General features: G+C 42.4%; 1 protein-coding gene across 2 annotated transcripts in view; it reads left to right on the top strand.

Annotated features, from left to right (window-relative positions):
* Window positions 1-13,742, top strand: part of LOC129329067 (methanethiol oxidase-like) — a 28,165-nt gene extending 14,423 nt beyond the window's left edge. For both annotated transcript variants that reach the window (XM_054978476.1, XM_054978484.1), the window contains 8 exons: window positions 81-201; window positions 1,149-1,331; window positions 5,174-5,352; window positions 6,490-6,568; window positions 11,687-11,808; window positions 13,101-13,193; window positions 13,379-13,497; window positions 13,580-13,742. In XM_054978476.1, coding sequence (XP_054834451.1) covers window positions 81-201; window positions 1,149-1,331; window positions 5,174-5,352; window positions 6,490-6,568; window positions 11,687-11,808; window positions 13,101-13,193; window positions 13,379-13,497; window positions 13,580-13,742 — 1,059 coding nt within the window. The remainder of the gene's footprint in view (window positions 1-80; window positions 202-1,148; window positions 1,332-5,173; window positions 5,353-6,489; window positions 6,569-11,686; window positions 11,809-13,100; window positions 13,194-13,378; window positions 13,498-13,579) is intronic.
* Window positions 13,743-17,190: the final 3,448 nt, after the last annotated feature.

The following is a 17,190-nucleotide window of genomic DNA, read 5'->3' as shown; positions in this document are numbered from 1 at the left end:
GATCATAAAGAAGAATCCTATGCATCAACCCAAGGAAAGGAGTAACTGCATTGCAAATTCTCTTTCTCTCACCTGTGCAGGTAATTGAACCAAGGGAAGTTTTTCAGAAATGTGACCTGGCTTACCTACATACCTCTCACTGCCTAGGCTGTGGGGAAGTCATGATCAATGCGCTGGGGGACCCACGCGGCAACGGAAAAGGTATTTTACAGAATAGATTCCTGTGAAGAATCCCAGTTGGGGGGGGGGTATAGACAAACAGTAGATTACTTAGTCAAAAGGTCCATATATCTGTTGGTTAGGACCTGTAATTGATACTTTTTAAAAATTAAAGCTTGTCTTAATCTGTGTTAACAGGGAAAAAAGAAAAAGAAGAAAAATACACATAAATTTCAAAGAGGGGGGAAATCTCTTAATAATCTTATGACATATTATAAACAAGTCCACAAACTTATTAGTCCTGATAGCTGCTTGAATTTTAACTGTATTTTGATGTGTCAGTTTCAACGATAATTATTATGGGGGAATTTCTAACAGCATGTTTACCCATTGTCTTGATAAATTGTATGAGTTTCAATAGGTAAATACTATAAGTTTCAAAAGGTAAATTAGTTAATTAATCTGCATTAGCCTGCACAAGAACAAAAACCACACTTCTGAAGCAAAAAGCATTCAGTGGCCTGGATCCTGTCACTCTGCCCAGCTAAGTACATAGCCTTCCTCTGATGCAAGTCTTCCTCCTGTGGAAGAGGCCGAAGGTGCCTGAGCCAGAGGAAGGAACCATACTTCGTTGAATGAGGTGGTCAGATCCAACATTTTGTATTAAAATGATGCATGCCGATGTGCAGAAAGAAGGAAACTTCCCTTCCAGAAAAGCGTTTGCTACTTCATCCACGCTTGCTACTTATTTCCTTGCTACTTAATTTGAATTCAAGACGTCGATCTTTCTTCATTGGGAGTGCCTTTTAAATTGATTAATCAGATGGATTCATTGCCTCAGTGTTGCAGCCTTGGTATCTGCACATCTGCCTGTGCACAAAAAATGAATTTCGTTTGGGTTCATTTGATTTAATTTCTATCCCACTTCTTGACAGTTCAAAGTGGGAGTGGCGGGCATGTTTTGAGCATGGATCTTGCTCTTCTGCCAGGTGGCTTCGTTGTCCTGGATGCAGAGACCTTTGAAGTGAAGGGGAGATGGGACAGACCCACTCAAGAATCTCCACCAGGGGGCGATTTCTGGTACCAGCCAAGGCACAACGTCATGATCAGCACAGAATGGGGAGTGCCAAAATTTTTTAGTACCGGGTTCAACCCAGCTGACCTGGGGACAGGTGAGGCCTCGCTCTGTGGGAATGCCTGAAGCTACCTTGTATGAAATCAGCCTTGGGCCAATGGTTGTGCAAATCAAAATCATAATGGAAACTGTAGGCACTGGGCGAGGAATGGTGACTGCCACGTTTGCTCTGCATTTAAAAAAAAAATCTCCATAGTGCCCAATCAAGACAGGGTTGCAAACCTAAATTTAACATGAAGGCAAAAAAATGAATCTGACATGTCTAAGAGATATAGCAAGCAAGAAGGGCCCTATGAGCCAACAAGAACTAGAACAAAAAACAAAGCAGAAAATACACTGGTTTGCATATTTACAACTAACAAGTATGTTGAACCGAATGAATAGCCAAAATATAATTCCTATGACGAAATTTGAAAATCTCCTAAATACGACAGGACCATCACAAAAAGGATTTATATCTAAAATATACAACACATTGTTAGCTACAATCTAACCTAAAACATTAAAATATCAAAAAGACTGGAATCGAGATTGTAAATTAAACTATACAGAAGAACAATGGGAAAAGGTTTGGAATTCTAATATACTAAATTCCAGAATAATTTCTACTAAATTACAATCCTTCAAAATACTACACAGATGGTACCTAACACCTAAAACGTTGTCACTGTTTTTACCCAATAGATCCCCACTGTGTGGGAGAGGATGTGGCTTCCCTGGTACGTTTGCTCACTGTTGCTGAGATTGTCCCCAACTTCAAAGCTTCTGGTTTGACATTTTGAAATATATTAAGGATGTAACTGGACATACAATACCTTTTAATCCGGAAATTCTGTTTTTGGATCAATGGAACAACACTGAAATTCGTAAAATTAGAAAAGAATTAATTAGTATATTTCTAGAAGTGGCTAAATCACTATTGCTAAAAATTGGAAATTGAGGAAAACATCAACAATTGACAGTTGGATGGCCAGAATATGGGATCATTATATACAGGAAAAAATTTAGGATAAGATTTTCCAAGCAGAACAGTTTCCAAGCGAAACTGACTTTACAATAAAATGGGATCCCTTTTTTGATTTTATGTCTAAAAACAATTTACAACCACCTAAAAATATAGCAATTTATCTTATGACATTATAAAAAGCAATTGGGTAATGACATTTTATGGAATAAGTTAAAACAAGCTAAGTTGTATATCTACATTATCTTTAAAATTTAATAAGTGATTCCTAACAAACTTTTGTGTTTAATTGTATATAAGATAGAATATATCTATAAAGTATATTATTATATTTAAAAATTATATACGCCTAACATATTCTGTACAAAATGTTATTTTTTGAATTTAATAGAGTTATACAAAAAAACCTGGGCAAACTAAAAAAAAAAAGACAGGGTTGCAAAATATAATCACAGCTGTCAAAATAAAATCGCTCTTCTGTTTGCAATAACTAGGCATGCTTAATTCTTAAGTCAGGTAGCAGTCTGCTCAGAGGCACAGTAAGGGCAGTAGACCAGGCAGGCTGGCTAACCGTAGGGCAGTTGCAGTTTTTCATTGGCCCGATGCCGGCAGCTTGACACGATAAAGTGCTTCTAGCCACTAGACACCAGCAGCTATTGTGCTGTTTGTTGTTGAGCTGAATGATGAAGAAGGATTTCTGTTGTTCAGATAGCTTGCTCCTGCTCAGAAGCTCCTAGGTAAAAAAACCTCCTTTTCAATTTGTGGCTGGTGTGAGTGTGAGAGAGAAAATTACAAACTTGCTTATGTTTAGAAAAGAAATACAAGTTCTTGTGGAGAAACGCACTTTTGGTTTCTGGAGTTACCTTTCTATGGGCTGCAGAGGGGAGGGGCGAGTTCTGGAGTGGAATGTGATTGGAGGGAGAGCGAGTCAGTTGGTGGAGGGGAGTTGGAAGTGGACAGTTGGTGGCTGAAGAGCTGAGGGAGGGAGGGCTTGGAGGGGAGAGGGAGATCTAGTGTAACCCCAGGTATCAAAGGATCGGGCCTGCCCTACACAACATCTAATTAGGGCATAAGGGAGAGAGAGTAAGGGTTTCTGTTCAGGTTTTATTATTCCTTCCATTCACTGTATATTTGCCTGTGTATAGTTAGAAGTTAAATAAATGAGTTTTGGAATTGATGATGGAAGAAAGCTCTTCTGTTCCACATAGTCCCCCAACCGCGTGGGCCCACTAGCAGAGGAGGGGGGTTAGGAGGCTGCCCCGCCTAACCAGGACCCCATACAGGGACAGTGGTGGCAGCGAATACCCATTGACAGGGAAGGGAGACAGCCCCTTCAGGTGCCTGGCCAGAGGCAGAAAGGGAGGGGTAGGCAGAGCGGGGTCAACCAGTGGGAGGAAAGGCCCTTGTAATGATTTCAAGAAATGGGTGCATGTATCTTTAAATGCTTGGTTTGAGCTAGATGAAGAGTGGGGGTGAAAGAGAGGAATGAGTGAGCGATATGATTGGTTGCCTGAGATTGTGGGTGGAGTGAATGCAGTTTAGACTGGGAGAGAGAAAGGTTTCAGTCAGAAGAAAGCAGGCTGGCTGTGTGCTGCCTGAGTATATTGAAATAGTCATGAGAGAAATATAACCTGTGTGGAACCTGAACTGAGCCTGTTTGTGAAAGGACACTCAGTCAGGGAAAGGGAGGCCAGCTGTGGGCTGCCTGAGCAGGTTTCATATTTCTGTGAATGAGAGTCAGAGAAAGGGAGGCTGGCTGTGTGCTGCCTGAGGAGTTTTAAGCATTTCTGTGAGACAAATATTGAGAGGCTAACTGTGTGTGAAGCCTTAGAAGAGATCTGTGTGAATGAGTTTATAGGAAGTAACCTTAAGAACCAAGAACTACTTTTATGAAACTGATACGCTTCTTGACTAAATAAAAGTTTATTTTTGTTTTGTTATATCCCAGTGTAGCTGTCATTGCTATATCCCATTCCTATCCTCAGGGCCACATAGAACCACGAAGGAGCCTGACGCTTAGGAACGTTACCAAAAGGGAATATTTAAATAAAATATCTTGGAATAATATATTCCTGGTGGCAGCAAACTACCCAGAGGGTGTAAGGGAAAGATTAAAAGAAACATCTACCCCAAGGAAAGTAAAGATCGTAACAGCCCTGTTCCGCCACAGTTCTTTATTAGAGGAACTCTATACTCTGATAAGAAAGAGGAGAGATTCCTACCTACCTGTCTAATCTAAGGATGGGCATGGATTGCAGGATTAGATTGATAGGTCTAGGTGGGTTTAAGCCCCTGTGGTAATGGGTAGACATGCAGATGCCCCATCAATAAATAAGATTCCCACCCAAAGTTATGGCCACTCGTAACATAGCCTGAGAGGAGCCCTGACCTTACCTTCGCCAAAGTATGGCATTGCTAACTCTTAAAATAGAATCTAGCCAAGATAGAATCAGAGCACATCTGAGGAGTGGATAAAAGAAAACTGTTGTGATTCTTCAGTCTGGAGGTCAGTCCCTTCCTCTAAGGAAAGGGCTAGGTTAAAACTCCTAGCGATCGATGACCCTTCAATATCCAGGTCATCAAAACTGTAATCTATGACTTTGGGGGAGCTCAGCCCCATCCAACACAGTCTGAATTGTCTAATCCTTCGTCAGTTGTGTTCCAAACCAACAGCATCTTATGTGCATTAGGGTTAGCCTATCTGGTCCTCCATGGATACTGGTTCATAGAGCAAAGAGTGGCAAAGGATTGGCTCTTTAGGGGCTCTTTGCTTCCTGGGACCAGGAGGATGGTGGTCCATGGCTTGAATTGTTTCGCAGTGCCTTCCGTTGGCAGGATGCCTGTTTCCTCAGGTACTTCCATGCAGCTACTCACCAAGCTGTATGGCTTTGTTCCTCTTCTTGGTCCACCTGCAGGGATTTACGGCCGTCACTTGAACATCTGGGACTGGACAACCCACTGCCTTCACCAGTCAATTGATATGGGGGAAGATTCCATCCCAGTTGAAATTCGGTTCCTGCATAACCCTAATTCTGCGCATGGAATGGTGTGCGGCGCGCTGGAGGGCTCCATCATTCACTTCTTCAAGACACAGGTGAACAACAGCAGCTGATTCTGCACTGCAATAAAAATGTCCGGCTTGAGTTTTCTTGCCTACAGTGATGTTGAGATGGTTGCAGACAGACCGTACAACCCAATTACGCAGCACCAAGGATTTCATTGCTGATCTTTCACTTGTATCAGAGATCATAAATCCTGTACAGCCATGAACGTAGTAGCATCTTGGATGTTGCATGAAATATGTAGTTGGATCCCATGGATCCATTTCACGAACGGCGAGTGTTTTCTCCCATGCAAGGAGCCTTCCTTGATGCAAGAGGGTCTCTTGCTGCTGTTAGAATGGATGTGCAGGATCTAACCCAGAGATCTTTTTGGGGAGTGTGCAGGCAAAGATCTGGGCAGCTCATGCAGCAAACGTGTGGAATAATCTTAGGACTCTCGCACTAACTAGTTTGTGTCATGGGACAAGAATTAAAGCAACTTGGAGACTGTGCTAGTAGAGCCGCGTAAAGATTTTAAGGTAAGGCCTGATAGCCAGCTCTTCTTCCTGCTGCTTTGAAATGTAATCAATGTTGCATGTGTCTGCGCTCCAGAAATCTTATCTTTCATTATGCATTTTCCAAAAAAACTGACCTTGACTTTGCTGTAAATTGTGTGTGATCTGCTATGAAGTCACATCTGACTTATGGCGACCTTATGAATTTGACAGCCTTGCAAAGTCTTGCCAACTGGAGGCCATGGCTTCCTTTATTGGGTCAATCTATCTCATTTTGGGTCTTCCCCTTTTCCCACTGCCTTCCACCTTTCCACTAGGTCTTATAAGTAAAGTACGACAGCCTCAGGCTGCATTACAAGAAAATGGAGGAATGCATGTCTGATTAAGATGTCCAGAGGATAACAGCACAATAGAGTTAGAGCTGCTTTCCAGCCTTTGAAGACACCAACACAAAATCAGTGGCCACAGACTGCATAGTTCTGTTGCAAGAAGAACAGGAGGTTTCTGGCTTGGCAGTAGAGTCTGTTCAGTCTCACGTTTCCTTGTCCCTGGAATTTCCAGGGCTGGAGGGTAGGGCAGATCCCAGAAGGCTGCTGCCATTCAGGGCGAGATAGACCAATGGGCTGACGCCGAATCAGGCAGCACCTCACATCAAATGATATATTTGTTCCACAGAATGGATGTTGGGCCGCAGAGAAAGTGATCCAGATTCCAAGGAAGAAAGTATCGGGATGGTTTTTACCTGAAATGCCAGGTCAGTATCACATGGAATTACAATAAACAATTAAGGTTTTAAAAAAACAACAAATCAGCAGGTCCTGATGGTTTCCACCCGGAATTTTATAAAAAATTTTGCACAACCATAATCCAACCGCTAACTGAAGCATGCAATTATCTATTAAATACCAACAATCAACCCCCCTCATGGAAAGAAGCAAATATAATCGTTATTCCAAAAACAGGTAGGAACCACCTTAATCCAGCTTCATACCGTCCCATTTCACTTCTCAATCAAGATTAAAAATTTTTTACAGCCATTATGACCCAACGACTCAACTCAATAATAAAAGATTATATTCATCTGGATCAGTCCGGTTTTATCACTGGAAGAGACATAACGGACAATATCCACAAAACCCTAAACATAATTTCCACTTATAAACACAAAAAATCAGATTTAATACTAGCATCATTGGACATAGAAAAAGCCTTTGATACCCTGGAAACAACATACCTACACTACTTGCTGCAATATATGAACTTCGGTCCCAGATTCTGCCAAGCCCTTCAAGTCATTTATTCACAAGCTACAGCTAAAGTACAGGTAAATAATATATCATCGTTGGAAATAAATCTTACAAGGGGAACTAGACAAGGGTGCCCACTGTCGCCACTTTTATTTGCGATAGCACTAGATCCTTTGGCTAACGAAATATGAAATGATCCACTAATTCATGGTGTCAAAATTGCATCTAAATCATACAAACTAAGCATGTTTGCAGAAGATATGCTTCTCTACATCACACAACCAGATACTTCATTACCACAGTTACAAAAAACTCTTTTTTTATATATATATATTTTTATTATTTTTAACATCTAAAACAGTAAACTACAAAAAACTACAATAGTACAAGGGAAGGGAAAGAAGGGAGAATAAGAAGAGGGGGAAGGGGGGTGGAAAAAAGGGGAAGGCAACTTACAAACACTGAACACTACACTTCAATGCTTTCCCTTCATACTGACATAATTAAAAAAATAGCTTAATAAAGTAATGATGGAATGGTTGATCTTACAAAATACAAATTACAATTCAAATTAAATCTCCCCCCCCCCCCCGGGCCTCGGACGCAGTTCTCTCTGAGCAGCTACAGCCGCAGCGCTCGTTGCCTCCCCCCTCCCTTCAGGCTTCGAATCTTCTTCTTTTTGCTTGATGTCTGGCTCAAATTCTGGATTTTTGTCCACAAAATCCCTTAGCTGATCTTCCGAATTAATCTTGTAAACTTGATCTTTATAACTAAACCCGATTCCTTCCGGAAATAGCCATTTGTACTTTATGTCACGTTCCCTCAAAAGAGCAGCCAGCTTTTTATACTTAAATCTTCTCTTCCGAACTAAAAATGGAACGTCCTTCAGTATCTTGACTTTATTTCCCAGAAAGTCCAACTCCGCATTATATGAGTTATATAGGATATTGTCCCGGACCCTCCTGGATGAGAACTCAATAACGATCTCGCGAGGCAGCTGCCGCTTCATTGCATATTTTGAAGATGCCCGACGGACTCCCAAAATGGCGCTTTTTACTTCTTCTTTAGTTGCCCTCGCGGGTGACGCTAAAAGTTCCGAGGCAAGATCCCATAAATACTCGTTTTCCTCCTCTTTAACATTCTGGAGACGCAAAATGGTCTGTGTTCGTTCCACTTGCAGCCCAATCAGCTGATTTTCCACCAACTTTAGCTCCTTGTTCGTTGCTCTCATAAGTGACGCATTTTCCCGAGCAGACTTCTCTGCCCCCCCCCACTACTTCCTTAATGGCTTTCACATCGCTCTCAATTAAGCCCACCCTTTGATCTGTTTCATTCAGCTTGTCAACAAAGGGTTTTATGGCTTCAATAACCGATCTTTTCACCAGTTCCTCGAGCGACTCGCCTCTTCCCTGCAGGGCAGCCGAAACTGACTTGCCCAAAGCAGGACTCTGCTTTTTTGCTGCCATTTTAGGGGGGGGACCGCCAATCTTCCGAGACTCTGCAAGGGGGGAAAAATCCGAATCTTCTAAACTTCAGATCCCACCACTCCTTCACATGCGCTTGTAGTACCAGAAGGGATTCGCTTACTTACAGGCTTCCGCCTAATCCTGTTCTTTGCCGTTTTCCATGGCCTGGCAGCACACAAGGTGCTGCGCACGTCTGCCGGCCTCCATAGGGACAAACGGGCAATTTACCCCCTGCCTCGATCTGCCAGAGGGCTCTTCCCGTCGCGTCCCAGACCCAGACTCCCTCCCTGGGAGCCCTGGGGGCTAACCTTTGCAGATCAGCCGCCCGGTCAGGGTGCTCGGCCGCTTCTTCTCGGACCTGCCGAGAGGAGCGTCCGACATGGCCGTGAAAACGAAACCAAATCAGTTACAAAAAACTCTTGATGCATTTTCACATATCTCAGGCCTGAGGGTCAACATACAAAAATCAATGCTTATGCCAATCAATTTCTCACAAGCAAATAAAATCAAGCTCTCTTCAAACTTCAAATTCCAATGGAACACTAAATTTCTTCGTTATTTGGGAACTAACATCCCAGCTAATTTGGACCACCTACTGAAATATAACCATATGCAAACAATTCAAGAAAAAAAGAAACTAATACAGACATGGAGTAAACAACAGCATAGTTGGTACTCCAGATATCACTTGATCAAATCTTTTTTACTTCCTAAAATGATTTTTCTATTTCGCACCATCCCTGTATCGATACCACAAAAAACGCTGAGAAAATGGCAAACAACCTTTAATAACTTTTTGTGGAATCACAAGCGACCCAGAATTGCTTTCCATATACTGCGACAATGCCCTCATAATGGGGGTTTTAAATATCCAGACATTGAATTGTATGCACACTCAATCCACCTTTCCATTATACTACAAATTCTAAGATCTAAGGAGGAAACAATCTGGTCACAAGTATTAGAAACAGTACACTCCCCTTTGTCGATCCATGAAATATTATGGTGCAAAAAGTGCCTCAGACCTATTCAAACTGACAATAACACATGTTGGACAGGCCTATTAAAATTATGGGATCATTACAAAGACAAACTGTTCCCACCAGTGTCACGGTACTCAACTATTCTCTTCCAAGAATGGTTTCCACCAGGATGCAACTTTCTAAATAGTAAGCAATGGGCATTCTTAAGAAATATACGCCTTTTAGACATAACATTAACCATGGGCCTTGTAACAAAAACTGACCTAGAAAAGAAACTGAACACTTCCATCCCCTGGTTTACATACCTTCAACTAACCAACATGATAAACAAAATACACCTAAAAGACATAACACTGGCTCCAAAAACACACTTTGAAGAACTTTTAGACATGAATACTCACCGTAAAAGAGGCCTGATCTCAAAAATATATAAAATCATTATACAGCTTCACAAGCCAAAACAATATGCATATCAAAAAAACTGGCAACAGGATTGTGATTTGCAAATCTCTCAAGATCAGTGGAAAGAAATCTGGTCATCTCCCACTCTAAACTCAAAAGCAATAAATATAAAATTACAATCATTTAAAATTTTAACACGTTGGTACCTAACCCCTAAAAAGCTATCTGTCATCACATCAAAAATAATCACCCATGTGTTGGAAAAAATGCGGAAGTATAGGCACATTTACCCACCTTTGGTGGCAGTGCCCCAAAATCAAAACATTCTGGAAGGAGATACTAAAGGAAATAAAATTAATAACGAACTACGACATACCCCTAGAGCCCCAATTAATTTTTTTGAATCTATGGCAAGGGGTAAATGTGCCAACACCTCAACGAGATTTAATTACTAATCTACTTGCCAAAGCAAAATCATCAATAGCATATTTTTGGAAAAACCAGTCTCCACCATCCTTGAACCACTGATACTCCAGAGTGTGGGACCAGCTCATTATAGATAAAATAACAGACAATTTATCAGCTAATTCCTCGACATCTAACTATTATGAAAAATGGTGGTCTTTCTTAAATTTCATTGACGAAACTGAAACACTTCCTCCCAACCATCTATACCAAGATATATTGAAAGTCTAGCACTATGAACTAAACCAACTATACCAATATACTGTGATTTATTCTTGTGGTATATGAACTACAAATTATAGTAAGCAAGTGTTTTAAATGTTTTTCTTTGACACCGGCAATCTTGTATAACCAATACATTACTCCATGTATTTGCTATTTAATGTATATTGTTATTGTTTCTGTTTTATAATTAATAAAAGTTGTTTATTATTATTTTTTTAAAAAGCCAGGTCAGTGAAAAGGACGGGGTTTGGAATTTTCTTTGTCATTTCCCCCATCTTTGCTCTTTGAAACCTGTAGTTGGTTTTAGCAAATCCTGTTAGTATAGGTGGATGATCCAGGCAGTTGCATACTATACTTACCTTTATGTATTGATTTGGAAGCTTACCTGTGGAATGTCTTCCTGAATGATACGTTGCTGCACCTTTATAATTTGTCACACCTGTTGGATGCCTTCCTATTAAAGATTTTCTGTTCATTGTATTGTGACTCTTTCATTTGAAGGAGTGATTTGCTCTGTTATAACTATTATACATTGATTTGACTTTTTATACTTATTTCTGCTTATTTGCATTTCTCCCACTCGTGTGTTTTCACCCCTGTATTGTTCGCCTTGAGTAGGGACCTCTCTCTGTTTTGCAGTTTTTGCTGGACTGGGTCCAATAAGTGTTACCTTTTATGAATCAACTTTTTCATTTATCTCACACCAAAGGAAACCTTTCCCCTGCCTTTGATGCCTCCACTGAAGAATTTTAGTGATGTATCTTGGGTTGGATCCATTCCATAAGTGGCAGCCCCTTACCCTGGTACAAAAATGCAAGAGGAGAAGGCTCCTTGCTCCAGAGAAGGTGCTGCCAACAGTGGAATAGATCCATGAGATCCAACTCATTTATTTAAGTAAAAAAGAGTCAAGCAGTTAAATATCAGAAAGGTAATTTTTATAAAGGCACTCACTCCAGTGTTCTACTTCACACTAATTTACTACAAAGCCCATCATGCAGTGAGGTTTTTAGATCTGCACTTCAAAAGCTGTTAGCAATTAGAATAAACGGTGAGAAAAAAATATTTCCACCTTCTTCTCCTCCAGCCATCTTAGGTGACCTTCTCATTTCATTGGATGACCGATACCTGTATGTGAGCAACTTCACACATGGCGACGTCCGTCAGTATGACATCACTAATCCTTACTGCCCCAGGCTGGTTGGACAGGTAAGCTTATGTTCTCAGGGGTCTTTCTTTATGGCTGGAGAGGCAGACACGCACATGAGGCTGCACATCAGAATTAAAATCCTTAGGAATCAGGTGACAGTGCCACGGTTTACCTTGAGTCAGACCCTTATTCCATCACAGTTATACCGAGTTATACCGAGTCAGACCCTTATTCCATCACAGTCAGTACTGTCTACTCGGACTGTCAACGGCTTTCTAAACTCTCAGGCAGAGGCCTTTTCATATCACCTACTTAATCCAGGGCAGGGCTGGATCTAGTGTGGCCAGCGCCTGGGGAAACCCTTGCTGGGTCTTGCGGGCGCGCGCATAGCGCGCACGCACTCCCAATGCTGTGTGACGTCATTTGGGTGACATCATCACACGGGCGCTGGAGGCAGCATGCGGGGCTGGGAAGCCGCCCGTGCCATTCACTTCTCCGCAGGTGAATGGCGCGGGCGGCCTTGCAGCCCCCCACGCTGTCTTTCGCCTGCCCTGTGGGACAGGGGGCGGCTGGCTTGCCGTGCACCCCCTATCCTGCAGGGCAGGCAAAAGGCAGTGCGGGGGGCTGCGAGGTTGCCCGCGCCATGCGCCTGCCCCACAGGACAGGGGGCAGCCAGCTGCCTTCTCTCCTGTGGGGCAAGCGAATGGCGTGGGTGGCCACGCTGCCCTTTGCTTGCCCTGCAGGACAGGGGGTGCATGGCAAGCTGGCCACCCCCTGTCCTGCGGGGCAAGTGAAAGGCAGCGCGGCTGCCCATGCTGCCGCCTGCGTGCTCCGGCAGCTGGGAGCTGCTCCCGGCGCCCCCTCCCTGGTGGCGCTGGGGGCAGACTACCCCACCTGCCCCACTCAATCCGGCCCTGATCCAGGGCTTGAACCTGGGATTTTCTGCATGCCAAGCTGATGCTGTACCACTGAGCTACGGCCCCTTTGCAAGAGGCTCAGGGGCTCCTGCAATTTTGGCCACCAGATGCCAGGACCAAATATGAGGCGGCTGCTCCGATATTAAGCTGCTTGTGTGTGCTTGATTTCTTGCACGCAACGTGAGAAGAAGAAAGTCCTGGAAACTCTTTCTGGGTCACCCTTTAGCATCACACCTAGAAAGGGAAGTGATTTTGATTTCAACCCCTTTTTATCCTGCCCTTCCACTTCAGCCAAGGTGACAAGATGGTTTAATGCACTCTTGTGCATCAAATAATTCTGACATGTTACAGACAGTGTCTTTGGCCTGCTGGCACTGGGGCGTCTGACTGACCCTCTCTCTTTTGGGGTGGGGGGAATCTGTGTGTGCGCACAGGTGTTTTTGGCTGGCAGCATCACCAAAGGCGGGGTGGTCACCGTCCTCGAAGATCAAGAGCTGAACTGCCAACCTGATCCTTTTGTAATCCAAGTAAGTTGATCACCAATGGAGGGGAAGAGTTTGGGGGTGGACACTAAAGTTCCCAACTTGTTTGGGAAATTCCTGGAGATTTGTGGGAAGGACCTGGAGAGGGCATGTTGTCAGAATTTTGTTAGTTTTTGTTAGTTAGCTGCCTGCATCTCTTCAACCTGCCTTCCATTTCCTCTATTTTTTAGGGAAGGAGAGTCTATGGAGGACCTGTAATGCTTCAGCTCAGCTTGGATGGCTGCAGACTTTATGTTACCAATACCCTGTACACTCCTTGGGACAAACAGTTTTACCCTGAACTAGTCAGGTAAGAAATCTTTCCCGTTTCTGTGACCCAACCTCTGCCCTCATTCACTGCTTTTTCATACAGCCTCTCTTCATTTTTTTAGGGAAGGTTCCGTCATGATACAGATCGATGTGAACACTGAACAGGGGGGCCTGTGTGTAAACGAGGACTTCCTGGTGGATTTTGGGAAGGAACCCTTGGGGCCTGCCCGTGCTCATGAGATGCGCTATCCCGGGGGAGACTGCACCTCAGACATTTGGGTTTAGTGGGAGGGTACTCTAGGCCTACTCCTACACAAACGTTGGTGGGGGTGCCAAAGACATGCACACAGTGTCCATGTTGCTTGGGGTTCTCTGCTAATCAGTTTGTTCATTTTTAAAAATGTACGTTGAGTGCTAATTTAGAGCAAGGACACTGTCTCCTCTAGTGCCAGGTTTCTTGAAGGAGTCAACTGACTCCATTCAGACTGGGAAGATTTGGCTGTACCTTCCTTCCTTTGGTCCTCCAAAGGTGACCCTGTTCACCTTTTGCCACTGCTGCTGAAATCCAGGGAGGGGAATAATTCAGTTTACATTCCTGGCACAGCCACGTCTTGTGTTTAAACACAACCAAAGTTGTCGGGATGTAAGAGAAAGACGAGAATCCATTTAACTGGCTTTCCCCTCTTCTGATCAAAGGTTCCTAGTCTGATACAAGCTAGCTTTAAGGCAATTCAAATGTGGCTTCCTTGGAATGTGAAAAAATGAGCTTGAGTGGTAGCTGTAAAACAAGCAAATCCAGAGCAATAAAAGTTTTCTTTACACTGAGCAGATCTCTGAGTGTTTATCAATTTCAGCAGCAGTTCAGCCAACTCACTCTTATGGCCTCTTTCACACACAATGTGGTGACAAAACGGTGTTCGTCCCCTGTAGTAAGTTCCTACTTGACAGACAGGGGAACTTGCCCAGTCCTGGCAACTCTGACAACTGACACCTGCATAGGACATTACCCTTTAAACCTCCATTAAGAGTCAGTCTCGGCACAAGAACATCAAAACAGCCTTGCTGGAGATTTTACAGCCACTGCAGATCACAAGGAACTCGATCCTACAGGGAGGAAAGATGCTAGAAACTTGGAAAGAGGCTAACATCACACTTTGGGTCAAACCACATGAGACAAAATACACTTGAATCACACTTGAATTACACTCAAATATGCTGAAATTACAAAATATTACACAGGTAATTCGAGTGTATTTTGTCTCGTGTGGTTTGTCTCATGTGCAGCTCAAGGTTGACTCAGCCTTCCACACAAAAACCCTGGTGGGTTTTGTGGTCTGAAAATATTAGATATTGTATCCCTGAGCCCTGAGCCAGAGTCCCCAGTTTGCTTCTAGAAGGCAGCCTTAAGTAAGTCATTCTTTCTTAGAATTGTCTCCTATCTTCTTTTTGGTACCTCCTAAGAGCCCCGTGGCGCAGAGTGGCAAGCTGCTGTACTGCAGCCCAAGCTCTACTCACAACCTGAGTTCAATCCTGGCGGAAGTCAGATTCAGATAGCTGGCTCAAGGTTGACTCAGCCTTCCATACAAAATACACTTGAATCACACTCGAATTACACTCAAATACACTCGAATTACAAAATACACTCAAATTACCTGTGTAATTCGAGTGTATTTTGTCTTGTGTGGTGAGACCCTAATACCCAAAGAAGATCAAGACTTAACCATGGCAAAAAATTACAGACCAATATCGTTGTTGAACAATGGCCATCATCACACGGGCCCTTATTTCGTCAGATTTGCACTAGAAATCGTTTCTTCTGTTATCGTTATTAGAACGGATTCTCCCATCTTTTGACGACTGCTTGCGCTTCCAGTCAGTCACATTAAAAGGGAAAAGTGCAATTTGACAGTCAGTCAAAGTGCCGCCAGAAACGGGGCCCTAAAAATCCAGCCCCTTAAAAAAAATTTTTTTTTGCATATTTGCACTATATCACTCTTCTATTATACCAATGTTGTGCTGGGCCACCCCAAAAGCCAACCATGATAGGTAGCAGAGGTTTCCCGCCCATGGCAGAATAGCGCTATAGCGCTATAAGGCTGATGTTTTTTTTTTAAAAAAAAATTACTTTGAGGCTTAATTGCGGGTCACGCTGGGGCTTGTGGGAGTATAGGGCAGGAGAATCAGTGTTAGGTGAGACAGATGATCGGGGAGAATGAGTTCATAGTCGATCCAGGGCATTCACATGGAAGTCGATAAAGATGACATAAAGAGTCACAAAGAGTGAATTGGGGAGAATGGCAAAATCGCAAGAGAGCCGGAATAAGGTGAGCATTCAGCGGGAGATGGTGCTAGTTTGGCGCTAAATTTATGGCCGTGTGACGACGGCCAATAACTATAAGTTATCTACTTCAATATTAGCAGAGAGATTAAAGTCAGTACTTAAAGATACAATTCATGAAGATCAAAGTGAGTTTCTGCCAAAAAGACACTTGCAAGACAATATAAGAATGGTTTTAGATACACTGGAGTATTTGGAGAAACATAATGGGGAAAAAGCAGCTCTTATCTTTCTTGATGCTGAGAAGGGCTTTGACAATTTGATCTGGACTTTCTTGTTCAGAGTTTTGGAAGAGATGAATTTTGGAGAACAGCTAGAATTATGGTCAATGGTCAATTAACTAAATCCTGTGAGAGTCGAAAAGGAATGCATCAGGGGTGTCCACTTTCGCCACTTTTATTCATTTTGATGTCAGAGATTTTGAATAGAGACATCAGACAAGATGAAAGGATTTTAGGGATAAAAATTAAGAAAGAGACATATAAACTGAAAGCCTTTGCAGACAACTTAGTCATAACATCCCTTAAAAGGAATTGAGACACTAATGCAAAAACTGAAAGAATTTGATGATCTGGCAGGTTTCAAAGTTAATGAACAAAAAACAGATGTTAGCAAAAATATGGATATACAGTAGAGGAACAGGAAGAGCTATCAAAGAAAACAGGGTTTAAAGTGGAAAAAAGGGCAATATATTTAGGTATTACACTGACGGGGAAGAACTCTATGCTATTTCAAAATAACTATGAGATAGTCTGGAAAGAAATTAAAAAGGATATACTGAGATGAGATAGATTACAATTGTCTCTGTTGGGGAGGGTATTGGTTATTAAGATTAATGTTCTTCCTAGAATGTTGTTCTTGTTTCAGACAATACCGATCCTAACATCAGATGTATACCATTTAAACAGTGGCAAAAAGAATTCTAAATTTATTTGGCAAGGGAAAAAACCAAGAGTCAAATACAAAATATTACAAGAAAAGGGTGGTTTAGGACTACCAGATTTAAAGCTGTACTTTGCAGCCTCGTGTCTGATATGGATGAAGGAATGGATGACTCTGAAAAATGATAGACTCTTGACACTAGAAGGACGACTTGTGATTTAGTTGTTGGCATGCCTGCTTATGGTATGACAAAGTAAAGGTTTTAATGTGGACTTCAAAAATCATTATATAAGACGAGCAATTCTGAGAATATGGAAAAAATAGAAACTAAGATTATCCCTGAAGACACCTTTGTGAATTTCACCTCAAGAAGTCTTCTATAGAAAGGAAATGATAACTAAACAGGAATAGTTGACTAATGGAGACTTAGTAGTGTTTCTGGAAGAGGAGTGTAAATTGAACAAGGGAAGAATTATTAGCTAAAGGTTATAAATGTCAATGGTTCTTTTCTGA

This window comes from Eublepharis macularius, chromosome 1 (assembly GCF_028583425.1).
Source record: "Eublepharis macularius isolate TG4126 chromosome 1, MPM_Emac_v1.0, whole genome shotgun sequence".
NCBI classification, from domain to species: domain Eukaryota; kingdom Metazoa; phylum Chordata; class Lepidosauria; order Squamata; family Eublepharidae; genus Eublepharis; species Eublepharis macularius.
The sequence above is the reverse complement of the archived record's forward strand: the minus strand, read 5'-3'. Positions and strand labels throughout refer to the sequence as shown.